The sequence below is a fragment of the Microtus pennsylvanicus genome, chromosome 4, assembly GCF_037038515.1.
Source record: "Microtus pennsylvanicus isolate mMicPen1 chromosome 4, mMicPen1.hap1, whole genome shotgun sequence".
Taxonomy (NCBI): Eukaryota; Metazoa; Chordata; class Mammalia; order Rodentia; family Cricetidae; genus Microtus; species Microtus pennsylvanicus.
In genome coordinates this window covers 69,898,042-69,922,450 of record NC_134582.1, presented here as the reverse complement: position 1 = coordinate 69,922,450, position 24,409 = coordinate 69,898,042, and the positions used below count along the sequence as shown (strand labels likewise).

The following is a 24,409-nucleotide window of genomic DNA, read 5'->3' as shown; positions in this document are numbered from 1 at the left end:
AGCTGTGGTGAGGAGCAGGAAAGAAAGTAGATGGGTAAATCATTTCAAGAATAATGGCGGTGGATTCTGATGGACACATAAAGGTACTCAGAGAGGAAGCAGATGCATATAGCTCTGTGGGGCAGTTTTTGCTACTATGTGGGCTGTGGTTTTCTTAGGCAATATAAGGCAGCTGCAATAGGAACAAGAGTTTAATGTTGAAAGGAGGACAGGAGAGAAAGGGTGTGGTGTTAGGGTTAGTTTAAGGACCCTTCACAGAGTCTCCATAGAACCTTAGGTGGATAGCATAGGGACCGGCCATGCTGGAAGCGTATTCAGAATAATTCAGAAGAAGACAATTTAGAAGAGAAATATAGAAACAAGTGAAATTTTAGTGTCCTATTGTATGTATGTGTGTTCTATAATCTTTAATTTTTTTAAAATGTTTTTTTCTTTATAGTGTTGTTCATATACCAGCGTTTAAAACTTTTAGTGTTTGTTTTTACATAAACTGTTGATAGGGCCTGCATAACATGCTCTGATTTGTGGTGTTTTTGTTGTTGTTGTTTTGTTTTGTGTGTGTGTTTCCTCTTTTCTTTCTGTCTTTTCCTTATTCTCTTTCCTCCCTCCCTGCCTGGCTGACAGCCTGCTTTCTTGTCTATCTTAAGACAGAGTCTCACTCACTGTTTAACCCAAGGCTATCCTGGACCTCACTATATAGTCCATACTGGCCTTGAAATTGTAGTCCTCCTACCTTAGCCTCCTTCGTGCTAGGATTATAGGTGTGTAACACTGTGTCTGGCTTTACTTAATAGTTTTCTAACAACCATAAGTATAATAAATTCATCTTCATAAATGATCCCCATTTTATTTAGTTGGTATTAATGGATTGTTCCCTTTTTAAATGTAAAGGTAAAAATTATAATAGTGGGGTTGGAGGGATGGGTCTGGTTAAGAGCATATACTCCTCTTGTACAGAACCCGAGTTCAGTTTCCAGCACCCACGTTGAGTGCTTCACATGTCTGTAACTCTAGATCCAGGGTTTGAAAATGCTTCTGCATTTAAGGGTACCTGTATTTATGAGCACATATCCACAAACTAACACTCATACTCTCTTTCTGCCTCTTTGTGTCTCTTTGTCTTTCTGTCTGCCTACCACACACACAGAATTTTAAAAATTATAATAGGAAAAACCATTTAAATTGGAGATTAGGAAAATTAGTTATTTATCCATGTCTGTCTGTCTGTCTGTCTGTCTTGTCTGTCTGTCTGTCTGTGTCAGGATGTGTGTACATGTACATATGCTTGTTTTTCTGGGATATTTGATTACAGTGCTTGTTATTCCTTCATTCTGGTGACAAAAGCTCCAAATCTGATTCAGCTGGAAATATTCACAAGGTACAAATTTTCTACCTTATCCAGAAATGCTATTGAACCAGATTCCTATATAAATATCACCCTTGATAGTGGTTTGAAAGATAGCAGGCAAATACTTCAAAACAAAACAAAAACCCAACAACAAAAATCTATCTTGAATTGAATGCCTGCTTTGTACTTATTCAGTTGTTTTAGAGGTATTTAATTACAGCAGTTTACTTGTGTGATCATTGAAAAGTAGTTTAAGTGATACTGGGTGCCCACTGCTAGGTACTAACACGCAGATAGAGAGTCATTGTTTTGGAGTAATGCTTTACACAGAAACTGTATTCTTTTAAACACTTCCTCTTATTGGCTAACTCTCACATCTTGATTAACCCATTTCTAATAATCTGTGTAGCACCACGAGGTGGTGGCTTACCAGGAAGGATCTTAACCTGCATCCATCTCAGAGAGGAGAGGCATGGTGACTGCCTCACTTCCCTTCTTCCCAGCATTCTGTTCTGTCTATTCCACCAGCCTAATTTTCTGTCCTATTAAAGGGCCAAGGCAGTTTCTTTATTAACCAATAGACAGATGACTCTCTTCCATCAATAGTGTGTTGACATTTTGGAGTGTAGTATTCTCATGAATACAGTAACATTTATAGTACCCTTCTCTATGCATATCTACCTCTGCAAAGGTAATGATCTAGTTATATATAAATATATGTGATACATAATATATATTGCCTTTATGGTACAGTACAACCATTTTTCCATTTATAAAGTAGTTTCTTTTCTTTATATAAAAAAGTTCATCTCATCTCTGTAGAAATACGACTGTTATACAGTGTGGCAAGTACAGTTTAATTCTTATCAAAGAGTTTTAAGAATTTGGAGCTGTGGAATTTACTGGTCCAGTCTTCAGTTTTTATATTTTTATGCATTATTTAGAAAAATATTTCTGTTCTCAAATATACAGAAGTGGGTATATTCAGCACTTAGATGTAACTCTGACTAATATGTCAAATTTCTATATAGGTAATTAAGACCACATTGTTCCTCTAGTGTCGAATCTCTGCTTAGGTAATTAAGACCACATTGCTGTACATACTTTTTGTTAGCACTCAGCTGATACTAGTATAGTTTTCATGTAACTTCAAAGTTTTCAGTCTGGTTTAGTTGTATACACTGAAAGTACCAGGACCTGGGAGACTGAGGCATGAAGCTCAAGTCTAGCTGAGGCTACTTGTTGAGCTCTTGTCTGAAAGGTTGGTTGTTATGAGCTGGGTGTACACAGGCTGTAGAGCATGTTTTTTACCTACATATGAGACCCTAAATTTGATTCCCTAACATTAGAGTTTTAATAAAGTACTTCTAGTATTGGCCCAGTTTAAATATGTTGTAATGTTTCTTATCTGGTTTTATCATTTGTGATTGTTCATGTCAATTTAGAGCTATTTTATTGGTCTCACTGGTTTTATTTATATTTTTTCACATTTTTTTCTGAAGTTATTCTGGTTCGTGGCATCTTAAAGCTTCAGCTTTTCTTTCTTAACTCTACTGATTGAACTCTCATGCTGATGTTTAGGATAAGGATGGAGATCGAGCTGTTCACCATGCAGCCTTTGGAGATGAGGGTGCTGTTATCGAAGTCCTGCACCGAGGCAGCGCTGACCTGAATGCTCGTAATAAGCGTAGGCAGACTCCTCTGCATATCGCTGTCAATAAAGGTCATCTTCAGGTTGTGAAGACGCTGCTGGATTTTGGTTGTCATCCCAGTCTCCAGGTAAGATTTGAAAGGAATATACAGAGCAGGCATTGATGGAACTCTGTTAAAGGATGTAGAAAGTTCTGTGTAAATTTGTTACTGTGAAGAATATCCAAGATAGAGGGTGATATAAAATAACTTACTTCATAACTATTTAAATATTTTCATTGTAGCTTAATTTATTTTAGATTCTTCGTTTAGGTCTGTTTTGGAAAATAATATTGTTTTGATTTATAGTAGGAAGGAAAGTGGCCTAATGTTTGAAGCAAAAATTTTACCTAAGGAATGATTTTTTTTCTAAGCTCATTTAGCAACTAGATGAACATAAGCCACACATGTCAGAGAAATACGGTTTGTGCAAGATGTGCTCATCATGGTTATTAAACACTGTCTTTCGTAGACACAGAAAATTAAAATTTGGAATGAATATGTAACTTCATAGCAAAATAAATAGTATGTAATCATAATATATTAGTGTTTAGGTTCCTTCCTAGCTTTTCTTTACCTCTATCATCTTTAACAAAATAGACTTGAAATACTTATTATTTTTAAATAAAAGTGTTCCTTGAAGCATTGTTTGAATATGTTGAACTGAAATTGAAAAATGAAAATGAAATTTATGCCCTGGCAGTGCTGAAACATGCATGGGCAGTGTATATATGCCAGCTCTGTTGAACTTGGTATGGGCAAGTTCATATGTCAAATTACTTTCTTTAAATTGAAAACTGAATAATAATTAGAACACAACAGGAGGAATCATGGTGTGGATGATTCTCAGCATAGAGACTTCCTAGATCTTAGGATGTGGCTGAAGAGTGGAGTATTCGGAGCAGCGGCTTTTGAAGAGAGTCGCAGGTGCTGCTCAGCAATTTGTTTTTAGGGAGTAATTTTTCTGAAGAGACTATTGCTAGGATGTGGTTTTATAAGTACATGGCAGAAATGGAGGATAGAGGGAGAACTGAGGTGATCTGTTGAAGGAGAAGGAATTAGACCCACTCGCCTTTCTGAAGTGTGAGGCAAAGTCACATGTAGGGAATGTGAATTGGGATTGGGGAAGACAGAGCATAATTGAGACTTGCGCTTTGGAATAGCTGTTGTGGGGACCAGAAAGCAGGATAGACCAGGGACCTGTGGAAGGGTGTTCCGAGCACATTAAGAGTTCTCCTCAAGTGAGAGGCTACACATTTTTAGTGCCACCAAATAGAAGGTAGGTGGTTGGATTGAATTTGGATTAGGAATACCTTATGTGGGTGGGTGCCTGTGATTGGAAAACATTTTCTGTAAAAGTCCAAATGGTACTGCAGGTTTTTTACGTGTTTTGTTTCAAGGCCATACATCTCTGCCATTATAGAATGAAGTAATCATAGCTAATACATAAGCGCATGGGTGTAGCTATGTTCCAGTAAGATTGAATTTATAAAAACAGATGGAAAGCTGTGGTATATGATAGAGAGTAGGCTGTGCAGACTTTGTAAAACTACAGATTGTATAAACTCTAAATAGTTCATTTATGCAGACAGTTAATATGGAATTAGAATTTATTGCTAAGTAAATTGATTAATGCTAAATACCTTCGAAACAGTCTAGTTGAGGGACTGGAGAGATGGCTCAGTGAGGGGGAGCACTTACATGAGCAAGAGGACATGAGTTCAGATAGTTAGTACCCCCTCAAAAAGCTGGTCATGGCTGAAACATGCCTGAAACCCCAGCATTGGGGTGACGGAGACAAATGCGTCCTAAAACTCACTGGCTGACCAGTCTAGTTGAAACAGTAAACTTGCAAGTTATTCAGAGACCCTGCCTTAAAAGAATTGAGTAGGAGAGTGGAGGGGAAGCCTGATGTCCTTCTCTGGACTTCGTGGGTGTGTGCATGGGTGCACACACCTCATTTCCGCTCGCCCCATACACCCCATACACAGAGATACAATTTTCTAAAAAGCAGATTTAGAAATTATAGGTATTGATTAGATTTGTTTCTGCTTTGAACTCCATATTCACTTTGCTGTCCTTTGAAAAGACTTCGGTTTGTTGATTCTCACCAATGCTGCATATTATATTAATATATAAAAAACTGAAAAATTATTGGTACTTGTGTTGTCAAGGCTGAAATCCACTGACTTTAAACTCATTGTTCTGGGTTCTAAGACTGCTGCTGTATGTTTGTTGTTTGTTTCTTTGTAGCCCAGGCTGGTTTTGAACTCATATTGTCCACAAAATTTTGCTCTTTGTGCCTTTACCTCCCATGTGCCAGGATTACAGGTGTGTATTGTCATGGCCGCTTCCTGTAATGCTGGAGAAAGTGCCTAGGGCTTTGTGCATGGTAGGCAAGTGTTCTCCCAACTTGAGGCATATCTTCAGACCTGCCAATTTTGCCTGCGTTATATATTTAATAGAGCGTGAAGTTGTAGATGTTAGCACATGCCTGTAATCCCAGCACTCAGAAAGTAGAGATAGAAGTTCAAAGCCAGTCTCAACTATATAGAGCAAGTTTAAGGTCAGCTCAGGCTATAGTGTGGAGTCTTTGACTCAAAAACAACCATCACTGCCACCACCATCTCCATCTTAACAGCAGACCAAAGGAGCTCTAAGCATAGTTGCTGACTGACAATTGTTTGCTTGTTAGAGAGCCTGCTTCTTTGTCTAGAAGTTCAGTGAGAGTCTTCCTGTTGATGTGGTGATCAATGGAAAGGGAACTAATGGAAATCTCTTTAAACTTAAAAAAATAAAATAAGGATTCTGAAGGTGACACCCCTCTCCATGATGCCATAAGTAAGAAGCGGGATGACATCCTGGCAGTTCTTTTGGAAGCTGGAGCAGATGTGACCATCACAAACAACAATGGGTTCAATGCCCTGCACCATGCTGCACTGAGAGGAAATCCCAGGTAAAAATGTCCTCTTTCATTGCTTTAGGTGCTGTGTAAAAATGCTTTCCTGTTCCCATCGTGTTTTCCTGATGGAATGAGGACAGTGTCAGCTAATTTCAGCATCTCAAATGATAAAGTTTTGTAGAAAATAGACCCTTATTCATCAGGTACATGTTAAATATAAGTATTATGAAATGGTTAGATGTCTATTGAGTATAGATATAAAATATCAGGATGCTGGCTAATGTTTAAAAAGTTTAATTAAATGCATTTTAAGATGTTAATGCTGAGTTATTTAGATGTGTAACATCTAGGAACCCTAATCATGTTTTCGTAGTAGTTGAAAAGGATTTGCTGGTTAATATATGAGAGCAGCTGCCTTTGGAGACTCCTAATATTCATAAAGGTTAGCAGAACCCTCAGATGTCAGCACTTAGCTTTGCTGGAGGATGAGGTTTTCATCGGCCCACTCTTTGGAACAGTTTTAACTTAACCTCAGTTTCTTTATAGTTGAGTAAAACCCTGTGTATTTTGACTAAGAAAAAATATTCACTTTGTTCAGTAATTTTATCTACCTCTAAATTCTTATTCTTTAGAATTCCTTAATGTGTTTGCTAAAGTTTCTTAGGGTGCCCTTCAGGGCAGTCACAGAAGTCAAAAGGGTTTATATTATGACTGCGGTTGGGGTGGGGAGTTAAAGGACTGTATTGTTCATCACATATTGGTCTTTTTCAGATTACAGATCTTTAGACTCTTCATACGTTTCCATTGCGGAGACAGAGTAATTGCTGTGTCTCGTCTCCCAATAGATGATGGCAGTGGTGATATCTCATGATAGGCTTGAGAACATCAGGTGCTCATCTCACTTCATTCTTTTCAAAGCTCAAATTTTAAAACTAATTGATTTTCTTTGCTTGCACTGCTGGTGCTTGAACTCGGGACCATTGAGCTTTGAGGTGAACACTGTGCCATCAACCTATAGCCTTTGAACAGTGTTTGAGTTGGGTGTTAATAGCCTCATTTATAGATGAAGTATGTGATAATTATAGGCCTTGTCTTGGCATTCAAACTGTTTCTTTTCTTTTTCAAGATAGCTTCATTTTATAGCTTAAGTGGGCCTTGAATTGCCATTTTTCCATCTCAAGTCTCCTGAGTGCTAGGTTACAGGCAAGTGTATATGTCTGTGCCAGGCTGAGTCTCCAGAATCCTTCCCTCTGAATTTATCTTCTATTAATTGAAATCTTTCAGCCTGCCTTGCCCTTCAGTACATTATTACTCCATTTTCCTTCCTAAAGCAGTTATCTACTCTCTTCCCCCAGACTCTCAAACATTTTTCTTTCATGAGGATGTTATCTTAATCACCTTCCCTTCTTTCCCCTGCACCTGCCTCCTCTCCACCAGAGTTCTCTTCCATTTGCTTGTGTTACTCACATACGTGGCCTGCTAACTGTGTATTTCCCTTAAGACTATGGGTGTTCATAGTAATGCATATGTCCTCCATATGTATGATAGCACACACTCAAATTAGTTTTAACAGAAAAGAAACTACAAGATTTTAAAAGACAATATATGATTAGTTACAGAATGACTTTTATAAGATAACTGTAGGTATTCAGATGGAGCAAGCACTTCAGATTAAATAGCCAAAAATATTTTTGAGAGAATGTAGGCTATAATGCTAGATTATAAAGTTTAATAGACTAGAAGATTAGAGGTTTTAGAAAATAGATATCTTAAGTACTTTGAATTGCTTCGTTTTCATTAGATGTGAGATTAGTATAGTAAATAATCTAACCATATTTAGGCAGAGGAGTATTTTTCTTATATTTCTTGAGGATTCTTCAGAAAATATGTAACAGTGACCCCTTCAGCCAGCTAATCTGTATTAGATGGCATCCCGAAAAGAAGGAAAGGCCTGGAGAGGTGCTCGTGGGTGGAGGCGCTTGTTGCCTGATGACATGAGTTCAGTCCCTAGGACGCAGTTACAGAAGGAGAGAACTGACTTCTGCAAGTTGTCCCCAGACCTGCATGTTTATTGTGCGCACATACCTGCATACATCTGATCGATATTTTAAAAAGGAACGAAATGCGCTAATTATATCACAAGATGGCTTTGGTCAAAGCTAGCTGAATTCTTTATTCCTTTTTCTTTATTTTTGGGCTGTCATCACTTTTGGTTGCCATATAAAGCTTTTATTTGAAGACAGTAAATGGTTATTTAAAAGTATCAGTTGTAATAGCATGTTGGATGATATAAGGTTTTTTTCATATCAGATACTTTATTAAAGTTAACATTTCTTTCTAGACTTTGGGCCTTTATTCTTACCTTAGAAAAATAGATATGGCACATTATTTCCAAATGCTAAAATTTTCCCTCTTTTTAGATAAAGTCTCAAATATTAACAGACATGCGAACACTGTTCCTTTCTTTGACTGCTTTCTAGTCTTTCTTGTTAATGTGGCTGCCGTCCACATTGTAATGTTTTAGCCTGTTTTTATTTTGCACTGGCTGCAATTATGTAGTATGATTGATTGCATGCTAGACTTCTGTTTCAATTTAATTGTAACTAGGGATTAGTTCTTTAGTTAGTAAAATTTTTGGGTGTTTTTTGAGGAATTTTCTTTTTAGAATTTTTGTACTTTTCCCCTCATTAGTTTTTTCTTTCTTTTTTTTTTAAACAGCATTGTATAAGCTAGTATTGGGACAAGTATTTGCTTGTAATTATTTCCACTTTTTATGACTGAAAATGTGGGAAGTTTTCGAAGTTTGCATATACACTTATATGTGTGTCTGTAGAAATTGAGTACATCCTACTCCCCAGGTTTGCTTTTAGTTAATAACAGTAATTTTTCAGCAGTGCATCAGCAACATGGTAGAACTGATAATTATTGGATATGATTTTCTGAAGGAAACCTTTTATTATCTTGGTCTTCAAAATATGTCTCAGTGCCTCATGTTTACGAAAGATCTGCTTTGAGATCTGCACTCGAAGGTACAGATCAAGACAGAGTGTAAATTTCAAAGCTGATCTGTAGGTTTGAGAATTTTAACTCAGGAAAATACTGGTCATGTTTTCTGATATTTGGTGTTGTTGTTTTTGTTTAGTGTTGGTACTCCTGTAGATTGAACCCTGGGCTGTGTATGTGCAGGATACCCTGCAGCTACATTTCCAGCCATGCAGTGGATGCTTATAGAGATTTTTCCTCTTAGAGTTTGTCCTCTTATTTTATCTTCATTGAATAAAGAAAATTTCAGTTGTAAATCCAGATAAACAAAACTATCTGTGCTGATAAAAGTAAAAATGAGATTTATTTGGAGGAACATGCATTCACATGTTACTTAGGTACTTGCCTGCACTGCAGGACCTTCTTCAATTGCTGAGATGTTTTGTTTATTAAGGAACATTAAATCATCTGCAGGTCTATTGTAGTCACTGAGAAAATTGGGTGGATATTGGTCTCTGTTTTGTCTCCTGCAGTTTTCTCTCCATTGAGAGACTCGTGAGAAAAGTTTTTGTGAAAGACAGGCAGGAGAGCAGGGGCATGTTTATTAGTGAGGACGATCAGTTGCCAGGTGAGGCACAAGTCTTCATAAATAATAAGCAGAAATGTTTAGCATTTTCTTTGTTTTAAATCTCAGAAACCTTTGCTTCAGGTTCAGGGTCAGAAGAATTAGATGTTTATTATTAAAGTCTGTTGACGACTTGAGATGACATTCTGCATCATTAGGCTAACGGTAAATAGTAACAAAATTGAAGGCTAGTTCTATTGAAAATAATGACTTAGTTTCTGGAGTGCTCAATTTTATGACAGTGTTCTATAATTTAATGCATGCATAGCATGCACTGGAGAGAGCTCAGCAGTTCTGAGCATATACTGCTTTCAGAGGGCCTGAGTTCGGTACACCTTGTCTGTAACTCTAGGAGGTCTGATGCCACTGCCCTCTGTGGGCATCTCACGCTTGTGTACATGCCCCGCACAGACACATACAAATATACATATTTTTTAAGAACTATATAAATAATTAAAATATGCATACCCATGTGAAACACACTATTATATTTTCGTCATGTTTTTAGTTGAGCTTTGATGAGTTTCTCAGATTTTTTTTTCTTTTTCAAGGAAGTTCATCAGGAAGTAGAGTAGGCATTTTCTTGTTTCCAGAAGAAGAAAAAATTTAATAATGTGATTTTTTTAAATGTGCAATGCTTTTATAGGTTTTAACAATTTATTAATTAAAATGAAAAGTTAATACCAAAGACCGCAAATTAAATAACTTTATTTGAAATCCTTTTTATCACACATTTTTCCATAAAGCTTTTAATAAACATCTATAATCACTATGGTTCTCCCAAATAAAATTAACAGTTGCTAGTTATTCAATTTTAATTACAGTTAATAGATTCAGTAAGCGAATTAGTTGTCATGTAATCCATACTCACAGATGAAATGCTACTGTCCTGTGGTAATCAATGCATAGCTACAGCTGGTTGAAGGGGACCAAATCCATTGAAGAGGCGATTTGGTTCCATTTTACCAGCTTTAGCAAAGCATTGCCACTGCTACTTTAGGATCCAAACCGGTTCCATGCTCTTTTGTAGAAACACAGATGACAGTTGTTAGAAATTCCTGTCCGGGTATGCCAGTCGCTGAAAGTGAAAGTCCTACTTGTAGGTGCATGCATGTCCTACTGCTTGCTGCTCTTGACTCTTGCACCTCAGAAGTTTTCTCCCTTTAGCACATTAATGTGAGTCTTTACTTAATTCTTAAATGCATATAATATTCTCTTTCAAAATCAAGAACATCTATAAAAGAACAAGCATCATAATGTATTTCAAAGTGATGTTTTCAATCTCTCTCTCAGCAGGCTCATTTTTCCTTTCTTTTTTTTCTTTCTCTTTTCTTTCCTCCCTTCCTTCCTTCCTTCCTTCCTTCCTTCCTTCCTTCCTTCCTTCCTTCCTTCCTTTTTTTATTTTATTTTATACAGAATGTCTCTGTGCAGCCCTGGCTGTCCTGAAATGCATTATGTAGACTAGGCTGGCCTCAAACAAAGATCTACCTGCTTCTGCCTCCTGAATACTGGGATTAAAATGGTGTGCCATCACATCCAGCCTGCAAGCTTGGTTTTTAAGTAATTAAACTAGAAGTTGAGGAAGGGTCATGCACTGTTATTTTAGTGTGATAGTTGAGGGCTAAATAGGTTGCTGACAGGAGTGGAGGGATATGAGTGACCTTAAGAAAATACCTTTGTCCTTTAGTTTATAAATAGATCACACATGTCTTCAGTATCATGCTTTGTTTTTGCTTATGTTGACATACTAACTTTGGGGATCGTAATTTAACCTCTTTAAAGATCTGTTTTCTTAATTAAATTCTGTGTTATTTTGAGTATAGATTGCTTAGTTCTTATTATAAGATCAATGATACATTGACATGTGGTAGTTAGCTATAATCCGTGAATTTTGGGTATTAAAATTTACCACATGATACTTTTGAAAGCAGCACTTAGGTACATTTTATAACGTGGCTCTTCCGTAGATTTCCTGTCTGAGGAGAATGTCTTCTGAAACATACTCATAAGATAAAAGTTTGATAAAAGATAGTTTGTAAAAATAAGAATGCTGAGTGAACAACCACATTAATTTATTTTCTTAAACTAACCTGGGAGAAGGATGACGCAGGCTCAGACAGTATGCAAAGTGTTGTAGATTGTATTTTACTTCTGTTGCTTGTTAAGTATTATGCTTCTGGGGAAGTTAATGTAATTTTCTTTCCATTATATTTCCTACTGGTGAAACAGATATGCAATTGCCTGAACTTAAGTGCTGAAGATAGCACTTGCCTGGTTCTATTTTTAGTAGTTACATGGCAGCCATTCAGCAGATCCAGTTGCTCAAGTGTGCTTTTGGATAGTTCAGTTTCATGTACTGGCCATATCAGGGCAAGGAGAGGCCATGGGAAAAAATAGTACAGCGTTTGATAATGTCAGCATCTGTCATCCCTGCCAGGGAGACAGTTGAAATGTTTGGGTTACAGCAGTGTCAGCAGATGCCCAGAGTCTAACATGTACTCCGTTCAAAAGGAATACCTGATCTAAGTGCTGGATGTGACATTTCAGAGTGATTGAAAACCCTCCTAGATATGTTAGTTAAACTTAGAAGCAACAGAATCAGTTTTAAATTTTACTTTATAAATGAATAGCCAGCATTTTCTAAGAATTATAACAAATTCCTAGTTGCTGAAATATTTTTTTAAGAATTACTATAACCTTTCAGACCTGTGGAATAACTAAAATACTGTTGTTCATAATTCATTATGAGCAGAATAATACCCTTTGATATAAGCAAGGATAATACAGACTTGAAAATATTTGACAGTTTGTTACCAATACGTCCTCTTTACTTAGTCATGGACAGCATTTTGTCATTTTTATCCTTCTCTCTCATGCTTTACATATTAATAGCATTTACATTGGAGACTGAGTTAAGAACTGACAAACGAGAGGCAAGGGCTAAAGAGTTCATTTGTACGGTATAATTTTTCTTTAAAAAATAGCCTTTAAAATTATGGTTTTCTGTAGTATCAGAAAAGAAGATATAAAACTGAAATTTGCCTTAGAAAATCCTCAGACTTTAATAGGTGATACATTTTACCACAGGTGAAGAATAGCTATTAAAATGGGAGTAAAATTACATTTTTAATGTGATTTTTTTGTTGCCTTATTTTTCTTATTAGATATATTTATTGGTCCTGATTTGAGTAATGTGATATACTTAAAGTTCAATTGTGAGGACAGAAAACGGTGTCTCTGTGTCTCAGTGTTTTGTGCTATCAGTGCTATTCTGTAGTAGTCAGATTTTAATCATGTGAGTATTCAAACAATCTGGAATGTAGAATTAAAGCAAAAATTAAAATCCATTTCTATGGAATTTTTTCTTTAAGTATAATTAATTTGCACTTGCAAATGACTGGTACTTTTGGAATGGGGATGTTAGTATCTTTGGTGGCCATTTACTTGACAGTAGGTTACTTCATTGTATGAAGGTCATCTTCCTGGAAAGAATTGCTCCCTTTTGGTGGCCATTACCTACCCAAAATCCATACTTCTTTACATTCCATAGCAGTGTATGTTCATATGGGTACATAAAGAAGTATGTGCTCTGAGTAGGCGCTACTGAGCTGTTTGCTGTGGAAACTTGAAGCATCCCGTTTCCCCCACTTGATAGTGAAACTTTCTGGTTGCTGATATGGAACAGTGAAAGATCATGTGCAGAGATTAGCTTATCAGAGACTAGTGTTACAACAAATTTACCTGATCCCATTATGCACTTAGTGTTCTTTGTTCTTGGTGTACATAAGCACTGGGTGCCTCCTTGGTTCTTTTTCAAGAGCTGCAGAGAGTCTATGGAGTCCTGAGTGTATTCAGAAATGCTAGCGCACTGAGTTGTTCTCTCAGGCACAGGTCCTTTTTCTTCTTCTGTATAATTTACTTCAAGATCCTATAAACAGATGATAATTAGTTTTGAAATTATTTTTATAAATCAGATACTTTTACTTAAGACTTACTGGAAAGAACAGATTACACTAGAATTGATTTTACAGTTGATGCAGGGTTTGAAAGTGGGGTCATTTTATTGGGTGAGTGAATGAATGGTCATAAATGGTAATTTATTTTCCAGTTAAGAGATAAAAAGTCACTATCATTTGGCAAGTTATTTGTTGTTCTTTTGTTATTAGTTCCTTGCCTGAATTTTGTGCTTCTGTTTGCATTGAATGAAAATTCAAATGGATTTGACTTGTGCGAGATTACTTTTCAAAAATGGCTTTTAATATAAAGGAAAATTACCAAAACAATTTTTTAAAACTTTTTTAAAGTCTTTTTTAAAGTCTCCATTAAAAAACAGAAACACTTTAGGCTGTGAGACTCTGGATTTTACCTTGAATATTTAGCACAAGAAAAGAAAATTGTGAGTGACCTTTAATCACTGAGTTAGTTCAAAAGGAGACCTCGAGAAAATTTGAGGTTTGGGAAAAATCTAGAAAAGGGAGTCCTGGGAGCCGTGGGGGAATAGAATTTCTGTGGCTTGTGGAAAATGCTAGTGCAGCTGTGCTGGCATGAGCAGCAGCCAGCCGTGCAGCTGAGAATTGCCATGCACCGTCATACACATTTCTGTGGCCTGAATAGTAAACGGGGAGACATAGGTTTCTGATGAACAATTCTTGATGAGCTTTTTAAAACTATCTTTAAAAAAGCTACTCTTGAGGCATTGATGCCGATTTACCGGAAAAATGAGAACAGTTGAAACAATTATTTATCTAAAACGTTAAAGACTTAAATCTTTAGTAAGGCAATGTCAGTGGTGGATTGTATAGTTTTGAAGTTATCTGTCATACTATTTGAACAATGGCTTTTTAAAAGCTAAATTGTCAAATTGAGCTTTGAAATTAGCCGATGTCCAGATATAGATTAACAATGAAGATATATATCAGTCAATATTAGATAAGCATGCAGAAAGTTGGAAGCATCCTTACAAGTCAGCCTTTGTGCATGGTTACCTGTGAGCTTAGTGTCCTGCAGCATATGCAGGAGGAAGAGAGGTAATGACCTAGAGAGTCATGCCGTAGTCACCGCTGATCCCTTGGTTGTTCCCTCACATTATCTGCTAATTCAGCACTGCTTTTTATGAGCTGTGTGAAGTAAGGAGGTGTATAAGTGAACACAGAACCTTACTTTTTAAGATAAATTTAAAAGACAAGTAAATAGATAAAAATACGATAATCTACTTTTCTCTCCTGCCCTTCCTCAACACACACACACACACACACACACACACACACACACACACACTCATGTGTGCGTGCATACACATACACACACACACTAGAATTTAATCAACGTTGGTCATACGATTTGGATTGTAATATATCAATTATTGCATAGATAGGTAGAGAAAGTGAAGTAATGGGGGAAAGATGCTACAATGGCCAAGAAAATGTATCTAGTTTTTTTTTTAAGTTAGATGAAATGATTCACAAGAGGGGGAATTGCAGAGGAAGTTAAAGATCAATTAAAAACAACAGCAACAACAACAACAAAAAACAAAGCTTCAAACAAAACCCCCAGCACACCTCGCTTCCCCAAGTAGCTATTCACCCTGTTTCCTGTGGCCACCAGAGTACATTGGATTCTTCTGACGCCTCAGGAAATATCCTGCATCTTTCTTGCTTTGAGATTCTTTTGGGGAAACGGGAGTTTGAATTTCCAGGGTTAATGGTGGATCTGGAGTGAAGCTGTCTTGTCATATCCAGAGGTCAGTCTGCAATCGAGGTCAGGACTTCACATAGTCACCACAGAGGTCAGCTTATAACCACAGCCTAGGCTGTTAGAGCTTTATAGGCAGCTAAGCATTTGAAACATGCACTCCCAGGCAAGCAGGCTCTCTTGTGCCTCTCTCTTCCCTGACCATATTTAGTCAACCATAGCAAAAAATAGTCTCTCAGCTGTCGATTGTCGATCTGGGGACTGAGGAAACTTCTATCTTGCTTTCTGCCTATTGATTGTTCTTCCTGTGGTCCAAACACTGCTTTGTCATTTGTCCTGCTTTTTTTTTTTTTAAGAACTGCCAAATAAAGCGGTGTCTCATGTTTCCACTTACATTTCCCAGATTCTCCCTGAGCTTGTGCTGAGACTAGGAAAACCTCATGTGGTTGTCACTATACTTAGAAGCACCACAGCGAAAAAGGGAGGGGGCACACAACATTTACCCTGGCTAGTAGCAAGACTGTCTTCAGGCAGATTTGGGGGATGTAAAACTCCCTCTATTGCCAAAATGTTTCATAATCTGACTTTTTGTTGTTTAAAAAATTTCTTTTTCTTTTACAATAAGGTATTACACAGCTGTTAGCCTATGGGGATTTTGTATAGTTGTGTTTAGGGCCAGTTATTTCTATAGGTGCTTTAAAGACACAATAAGTAGTACTTGCCTGGAGCCTGAAATGTGAGTGGGGTCGGATCATTAAGGAAAGAGCAGTGTGTAAGGAGTCCTGAAATGCTTAGAGCCCTGTGTGCTTTGAACAATACACGTACAGGTCCAAAGATGACTTTTAGTGTGAGTTGAACTGTCTTATACCTAAGTCTGAAGTTGACTCCAGTTTTCTAAATAGCATTTAGTTATAACCAGCCACAGACTAAAATGGTCACGAATTTGGCATAACTTTGTGGTGTATGTACTGTCCTAAAGACAAGAAATACTTTTGTTCTCAATTTTAATAGTACATTCAGAGTAAATTTCAATATAGACAATTTGTTTTTGACCAAAGATGAGCAGTATTAAAACATCAAACCCAGCAAACCCATGAAGATAAAATTTAAATCTCAGAAACCTAAAAAAAAAAAGTGGACAGGAGAAACCAAGTCCATCTTGTTCTTAATCCAGATGTATTTTCTGAGCTCAGTCAGGTAGAACTACCTGTTTTCACAGCACCCAGACAGGGGAGTTGTTCTTGACATTCCTTTGTCTTCAGTGTTAAATTGCTGGAGGTGGGTTAGGGGGTACTATTTTAAAGTATTTTAAAGGAATGCTATAGACTTTTACAAATTTTAGAAAACCCTACTTTTTCTAACTGTTAATTATTCGCATTAGAGATGATACACATCAGACTTTAAAATAATTCAATTTTCAGGGTCCTAAATGATCCCACTTTGCTGTTCAGTAGCAGTGAACACGGTAGCATGTTCTGTGCTGGGCTGTGACACTGAAAAGAGAATTCCTGCTCCAGGGCTCAGCAGTCCACCAAAGATCCGGTGTTTCTAGTACCCTGCCTGGATGTGTTTTTTCATTCTTTCAGCACAACTTTGAGCTCTGTGGTTTCCATGTGCAGATACTCTTCTGTCTGCAGTTGACACGGCTCCAAAGGCTTCTGTCTGGATGGATGAACTTGTCTTAAGTTCTGTCACGGGTTTTGTACTACCTCTTTACCTTTTATTTAGGGATTCTTAAATTAGCCAAGCAAACATTTATTGAACACCCAGTTTAATGCTGTTCTAATATCGTTTTAAAATTAAATGATACTAATATGCAAGGCTTCTGTCGTTTACCTGCTGTTTATTTGAGCAAAAGTTCCCTCTTTAGCTGAAGAAATACATTACAAATAGCATGGCAGGCCCTAGAAATTGACTTTGTGCCATCTGAACACTACATACCATTGTAGACAGCTGCTTGTCCCCTCTGCTTCTTGGAACTCATGTGTTCGTCATTCAGCAAATGTCTGAGCACTGCCGTGTGCCAGGGATTATGCTAGGCACCACTATTAGTTGTTCTGGAACTTAATGCTTCATTGGCACTCTTTACACATGCCTGCTTAGCTGCTTAGCTGATCTTATCTATAAAACATCCACGTCTTTAACCTGTTGTAAAAGAACTAGTTGAGAAACAAAGAAGAGTGTGTCACCAAATCTTAGAGAATCCAAGGAGCAGTTAATTGACTTCCTAAAGATAACTGATCTACACTTACTAAGCTAGGAACAATGTAACTGCATGGCTCCCACAGGTTCTCATTGAACTTAGCTGGAAGTGCTGCATAGAAGAGCCTGCAACCTCACTTCCAGGTTCTATAGTGTGTTCCTAAATTACCCATTCCATAGAAAGAAAAGGACAGACTGCTCTGATCTGGTCTCAATGTTTAGAGGTGAGGACCAGGGACCCTTTGTTAACTATCTGTGAGCTTACCTTGCTGACTGGGCCCAAAGATAGTTTTTATCTTTTCAAGGTCATGTGATGTTTTGTTTACTTTTCTGAAGGGGTTGATAAGTTTCTAATTGAGCTCTCTGAAGAGGGGGTTTGGAGAGGTGGCTTCTCAGTTAAGAGCACTGGTTGCTCTCTACCAGAGGACCTGGGTTCAATTCCCAGTCCCCACATGGCAGCTCACAAACTGTCTGTATCTCCAGTTCCAGGGGATTCAACACCTCACACAGACAACACATGCAGACAAAACTCCAGTGCCCATAAATAAAAATAAATAAATCATTTAAAAAAAATACTCCTAAAATATATCTCAAGAGAGAGAAGAAGAAGATCTTAAGAGAAGCAAAAGTGAATCCCCACAGCTCCAGTGTAGAATGTGCATTAGCCTGTGTGGACGCTTCTCTCAAGTGTGGGTTGTGTGGTGACTTGTCAAGAAGGTAAGGTAGAAAGAGCCGAGACACACTCCTCCATCCAGGTGTCAAAAGTGTTTGTTGTGTGGATAGTGGGTAAAAAGTGGCGAGAGCCCGTGACTCCAGAGGGAGCGTGAGAAGACGTTGATCCCAGGTCAAGAGTTAGAACATAGTTTGTGCTCCACAGGCTTCTCAGCTTCATCAAAAGTAAGAAGTGGAAAACTGTCGTGGCTCAAGCCATAGGACAGGTATAATTTGTTATTGAGAGCAGACAAAAAAGAACATTAAATAAACTTTAAATTTTTTTTAAAGCATAGATAACTAGAGGTCTAGGATTATAGCTTAGTGGCAGAACTTGTTTAAGGCCCCTCCATCCTTAGTACCACAAAAATGAATAAGCAAGCAATAAATTAATCCATACATCGTTTTACTTAATTTGCACTTTAAAAAATTGCAATTAGTTTTTAAAGACAGGCTCTTTCTTTACCCTGAGCTTTGATTTTGCGATCCTATTACTTCTGCCTTTTAAGTGCGATGATTATATCCTGCTTAGTCATGTCCAGCTTCTGTTAGTTTTGACTGTAAATATTTTTTTTGTTTTACTTTTTAAGGATTATATTTTCCCTTTCCTCCCTCCAAACCCTTCCATGTATGCCCATCCACTGTTCTCTTTCCAAATCATGACCTCGTTTCTTTCCTTGTTATATTTGTGTGTGCATGTGTGTATGCACGTGTGTGTATGTGTATTCCTAAATACATAGATATAGCCTGCTTAGTTACTTGTATGTATATGTATTTAGGGCTGACCATATGATAGTGGATAACCATTTGTTGTGTTCTTTCTCCTGCTGTCAACATCCCTATAATTCTTAGGTGAGCTTTCCCAAATCTACATTAGCATGTCTGTTGCTGTTGCCCTTGTTTAGGTCGTGTTTAGTAGCCATGTTGGTAAGACTTCATGAGTGTAGCTTCTGACATTTCTAGGAGACACAGTTTCACAGCACACACCCCGTTCCTCTGGGTTTTACAAATTTGTCTTCCTCCTCCTTTGAAACAGTCCTGAGCATAAACATTTCTTTACAAGTTAACACAGTAAACCAAGTGCTGATTTTGCAATAATTGGTTTTACCAAACATTAAGTCTTGTTTCATATTCTTTTAAAAGCATACTAAGATAGGCTATGTGTGTGTGTGCACGCGCATATATTGTCTTAGAGTCAGGGTCTTATATAGCGCAGGCTGGCCTGGCCTGGTACTCACTTTGTAGTTGAGGCTGTCCCTGAACTCCTTTTGCCTCTGCCTCCCAAGGGCTGGGATTAAAGGCACACTACACCATACTGAGCTTTAGACTTATTTTAAGAAGATTTAATTTTTAGGAAGTCTTTATTTATTTATTTTGTTTTTTCAAGGCAGGGTTTCTCTGTGGCTTTGGAGCCTGTCCTGGAACTAGCTCTTATAGACCAGGCTGGCCTCGAACTCACAGAGATCTGCTTGCCTCTGCCTCCCAAGTGCTGGGATAAAAGGCGTGTGCCTGGCTAGGAAGTCTTACTTTAAATCAGTGTTAATTTTAAATTTTTGAAAGTTATGAAATGGTCATGTTTGTGTGTTATAAAGGGTTGAGGTGACCATGTTGTGGAAGTGTTCAGAGGAAAGATAGGATGACCTGAAGCAGTTACCCTTGAGTACAGTTCATCATGCTGTGGAGACCCCAACCACAAAATTATTCTTGTTGCTACTTCATAACTGTAATTTTGCTACTGTTAAGAATTATAATGTTAATATCTGTTCTGATGGTCTCAGGGAGCCTTGTGAAAGATTTATTTGACTCCCAGGTTGAGAACCACTGATCTAAAGAATGTTGGGCCACTGGGGACAACTGTTGTAGATTTAAACAGGAAAATCATCAGAATGATTTTCTTGTCTTCCATATAGAATAGTTCCCAGGTTTTGGACTATTATGGCAGGCTAAATGGCAAAAAGAATAGTGTAAATTAGGAGTCTAGAAGGAGTGTACTGTAGGGAGGGAGGGGAAATGAGAGATTTGTGTTGGGCATGGTGGCCCAGCCTGTAGTCCCAGTTCTGATGAGGATGAAGCAGGAGAATCCTGTAGAGGCCACTCTGTACACGGTGAGACCACGTCCAAAGGATCATCACTGACTAAGCATGGGACCATCTCTTGCTTCAGGTTCCCAAGTATCACATCAGAAGTGTGACCCATTCCTGACTCACAAGCCATTTATTCCTCTTTGTAAATATGATCTTTTTCCTTTCGAAGGGCAAAGATCTCATACAGACACTGCTCCAGGAGCAACAGTCAACGTGTTCTTAAACCTCTCTTCATACAGACTATAATTTTCTAGATAGAGACATAATTTTCATCTTTTTTTATTGTAATTTCATTCTCATAGCTTAATCGTTAAGGTCCAATTAGATGTATGGATATCTTCCAAAAATCTTTCTGTATTATTGCCTGCATGCATAACTTAACTGTTGATTGATTTATTGATCTTATGTTTTAACAGTTTCTATAGGAAGTCAAACATTACCATTTCCATTTAAAGTACCTTGTTGAGGGTACTAGAGAGATGACTCAATGGTTAGGAGTAATGACTGCTTTTGCATAGGACTCGGGTTTGATGCACAGCACCAACATGGAGGCTCACAGCTGTCTCTGGTTCCAGGGAATCTGAGGCCCTCTGTCTGACCCTTGTGGACACCAGGCAGGCATGCAGTACACATGGATATATTCAGGCAAATACTCATACACATACAATAAATAAATTTTAAAATAAAAATACTTTCCTAGTATTATAATTTCTAGCTATTTAAGATGAGGCATTTGGCTTAAATAATGCCATATTTTTTTTTAATTTTAATTGCACAGATAGTTTCTTATTTTGTCAATGTGTGACGGGAACAAAGATGGTGAATTCTATTTTATTTAAAGATTTATCTATTATATATACAGTGTTCTACTTGCATGTAGGTCGCAGACCAGAAGAGGGCTCCAGATCTCACTACAGATGGCTGTGAGCCAGCACGTGGTTGCTGGGAATTGAACTCAGGACCTTTGGAAGAGCAGGTAGTGCTCTTAACCGCTGTGCCATCTCTGCAGCCCGGTGAATTTTAAATACTGTCTTAGCATTTGCTTTTTTTAAAAGTTGTTAATTGAACTATATACGTAGACTAACGGCACTACATAGATTATACTGCATGAAGATGACTGTCTTCTATGACATTTTTATTTTGCCATAGTTATTCTCCCCATATTTTGTAACTTGCCTTGGGAGTTTTTCATTTATCAGGCAAAGTCATTATCAGAACATTTTTGGTTAGGGAAAGTAAAGATTTAAAACTTAAACACTCCATTACTATCTTTTTTAGACAAGGTTTCTCTCTGTAACTTTGGAACCTGTCCTGTAACTAGCTCTTGTAGACCAGGCTGTCCTCGAACTCACAGAGATCCACCTGCCTCTGCCTTCCAAGTGCTGGGATTAAAGGCATGTGCCACCACTGTCCGGCCATTACTATCATTCTTATCAGTGGAGCATAGCTTTGGTTTAATAAGTAATGTTAACACTGAAATTTAGCTTTTCTCAGGCTGGCTTTGAACTTGCTGTGTAGGTCAGAATGCGCTTGAACTTCTGGTTGTCTTCCTAAGTGCTAGTAGTACAGGTATGTGCCTCTACCCCAGAATTGTGTGCTGTGTGGAGAGCACTGTAATATTGAACCACTTCTTTATCAACTAGTTGGTTTGTTTGAGATGATGTCTTGTATCGTCTGAACTATGTAACTGACAGTCATCTTGAACCATGGTCCTGTTGCATGGTTTATACTGCCTTTTGGGGATACATTTATTGTTATTTTATGTAGATGGGCTTGGTATATGTCTATGAAACATGTGCATGCAGTGCCTGAGGAGGCCAATAGAGGGCATCAGATTCTCTGGATGTGGAGAGAATTTTGTTAGCTGCCATGTGGGTGCTGGGTCTTTTGCGAGGTCTTTAACAACTGAACTCTCTCCAGCCCCTTCCTTACATTGCTTTCAAATAATATTTTATTTCTTCTTAAAAATTGTTTTAGATTTATTTGTGCATATTAGTGTTTCCCTGCATGAATGTTTATGTGCCACATTTGTGCTTGGTGCCTGAGGAAGTCAGAAGAAGCCTGGTGAATTGGAGTGACTGACAGCTCTGAAGCACCTTATGGTGCCGGGACTAAACCAGCGTCCTCTGCATGAGCAACTCGTGCTCTTCACTGCCGAGCCATTTCTACACCCCCATGACATTTTCTTTTTAATACAGTTTTTCATGGCTACTATATCTTCTAAATTTTGTAGAAAAACTATAATCCTCTTAAAAGTTTTTTTTTTCCTCATGTGGTCTGATAGGAAGAGTGGTAGACAGTGCACGATATCATGATATCCAAATATTGTGTAATGTAGTGTGCCACCAATAACTTTCCATTGATCTGAGTGGAGCTGGGCATGGAGGTTCATGTTTGTAATCCCAGCACTTGGGAGATTGAGGCAGGGAGACTAAAATTCAAGAACAGCCTCGCCTACAAAAGTAGTAGAACTTAAAACAAAAATCTGATAAAACTTAAAAATTTGGCAGTATTAGTTCTAATTCAGAGGTTCATAGATCCTCCAAAGCTTAATTTATAAAAACAGTTATTTTTGTCTATTTTTGTGGATGTGCACGTGCACATGCACGCATGTGTTCAGACATGCGCATGGATACTCCACAGTGCACATGTGGAGATCAGAGCAGAGCTTATAGGAGCAGGTTCTCTCCATCCTCCATATGAGTCCCAGGAATGAACTCAGGCAGTTAAGTTCAGCACAAGCTCTTCTGTATCAGGAACCATCTCACCTGCTCCTTCAAAGTCTATTCTTAGACTCTTTGAACTTGCTCCATGGGATTCATAAACTGCCATCAGAGACCTTTGCGTTCTGAGCCCCATGAGGTTCCAGGTCCACTTTAGAGGGTGACACCTTCATGAGTTTTTCGTATATTTTTGTGAGGAAAAGTTGCCTCTGTAGCATTTATGTTCTGTGCTCTATTTGGCAAATGAGGATTCTTTGTTTAGCTCTCAGATATCAAAAAGCTAAATAAACATTGGGAATGATAACAACAATTTCTGTCTGTAGGGACATGATTTCTTTTTGTTTTAAGAAAAAAAGAGCCTCATCATTTGATAACAGGATTTCTTTTGAATATTTTTCTGAAGAAAATGAAATTCATACTATGTAAATGTAAAGATAATGTGAATTTGCCTTGCAGTGCAATGCGTGTTTTACTCTCAAAATTACCAAGACCATGGATTGTGGATGAGAAGAAAGATGATGGTTATACTGCCTTGCACCTGGCTGCTCTGAATAATCATGTGGAAGTGGCTGAATTGTTGGTGCATCAGGTAGGAGAGGCAGCTATGTTTTAACAGATATAGAGCATTCTAATTCTTTCGTTCATTTTACCAAGTGGACTTTAATAGGCTGCAATAAAACCCACATGATGATGAAAACCGAAGCAATGTATTCTCTGCCTTTTAACGTTGATTATTTTTGTTTGTTTGCATATAACAGTCTTGCTGTGTAGCCCTGGCTTAGCTAAAACTCAGTATCCTGCCTCAGCCTCTGAGTGCTGGAATTGCAGGTATGCGTCTCTGCCTAACACTGGCTCTCTACCCCCAACCCCTTGCGGTGTAGCGCAAGTGTAGAGGTCAAAAGACAGTCCTCAGGAAATGATTCCGTCCTTCCATTATGGAGGTCTTGGAGATCAAACTTAGGACTACAGACTTGGCTGCATCTTGCCAGCCTCTCTCCAACACTGGCTTATACTCTCCCCAGTTTTCACATTTAAATAGGCATAACAGGATGAGTTAACAGTGATACCTCACGACCAGTCAGACACAAATACATATAATAAAAACAAACCAGAAATGTGTGTCTTCCAGAATATGGCATAACATATTAGAGTTTCAGGGTTGTGATTAGACTGGTTTTAAGATCTAACAGTTTAGGGGGCTGCAGATGGCTCTGCACTTAGAGCACTGGCTTTTCTTCTAGAGGACCTGAGTTCATTCCTAGCACTCACGTGGCAGCTCACAACTGTCTGTGACTCCAGTTTCAGGGACTCTTGACACCTTCACACAGAAAACAAACAAATTATTTATTTATTGGAAACCTAGTAGTTCAGGTGTATCTTTTGAAGCTTTGATTCTGTTCTTAATTTTGATTTGTTGTGCCAGGCATTATGCTAAGCAAATTTTTGGGCTGT

General features: G+C 37.9%; 1 protein-coding gene across 1 annotated transcript in view; it reads left to right on the top strand.

Annotated features, from left to right (window-relative positions):
* Mib1 (MIB E3 ubiquitin protein ligase 1) overlaps positions 1–24,409 on the top strand; it is a 112,439-nt gene that overhangs the window by 58,628 nt on the left and 29,402 nt on the right. Inside the window, exons 11-13 of the mRNA XM_075969299.1 lie at positions 2,930–3,127; positions 5,842–5,993; positions 23,414–23,546. Coding sequence (XP_075825414.1) covers positions 2,930–3,127; positions 5,842–5,993; positions 23,414–23,546 — 483 coding nt within the window. The remainder of the gene's footprint in view (positions 1–2,929; positions 3,128–5,841; positions 5,994–23,413; positions 23,547–24,409) is intronic.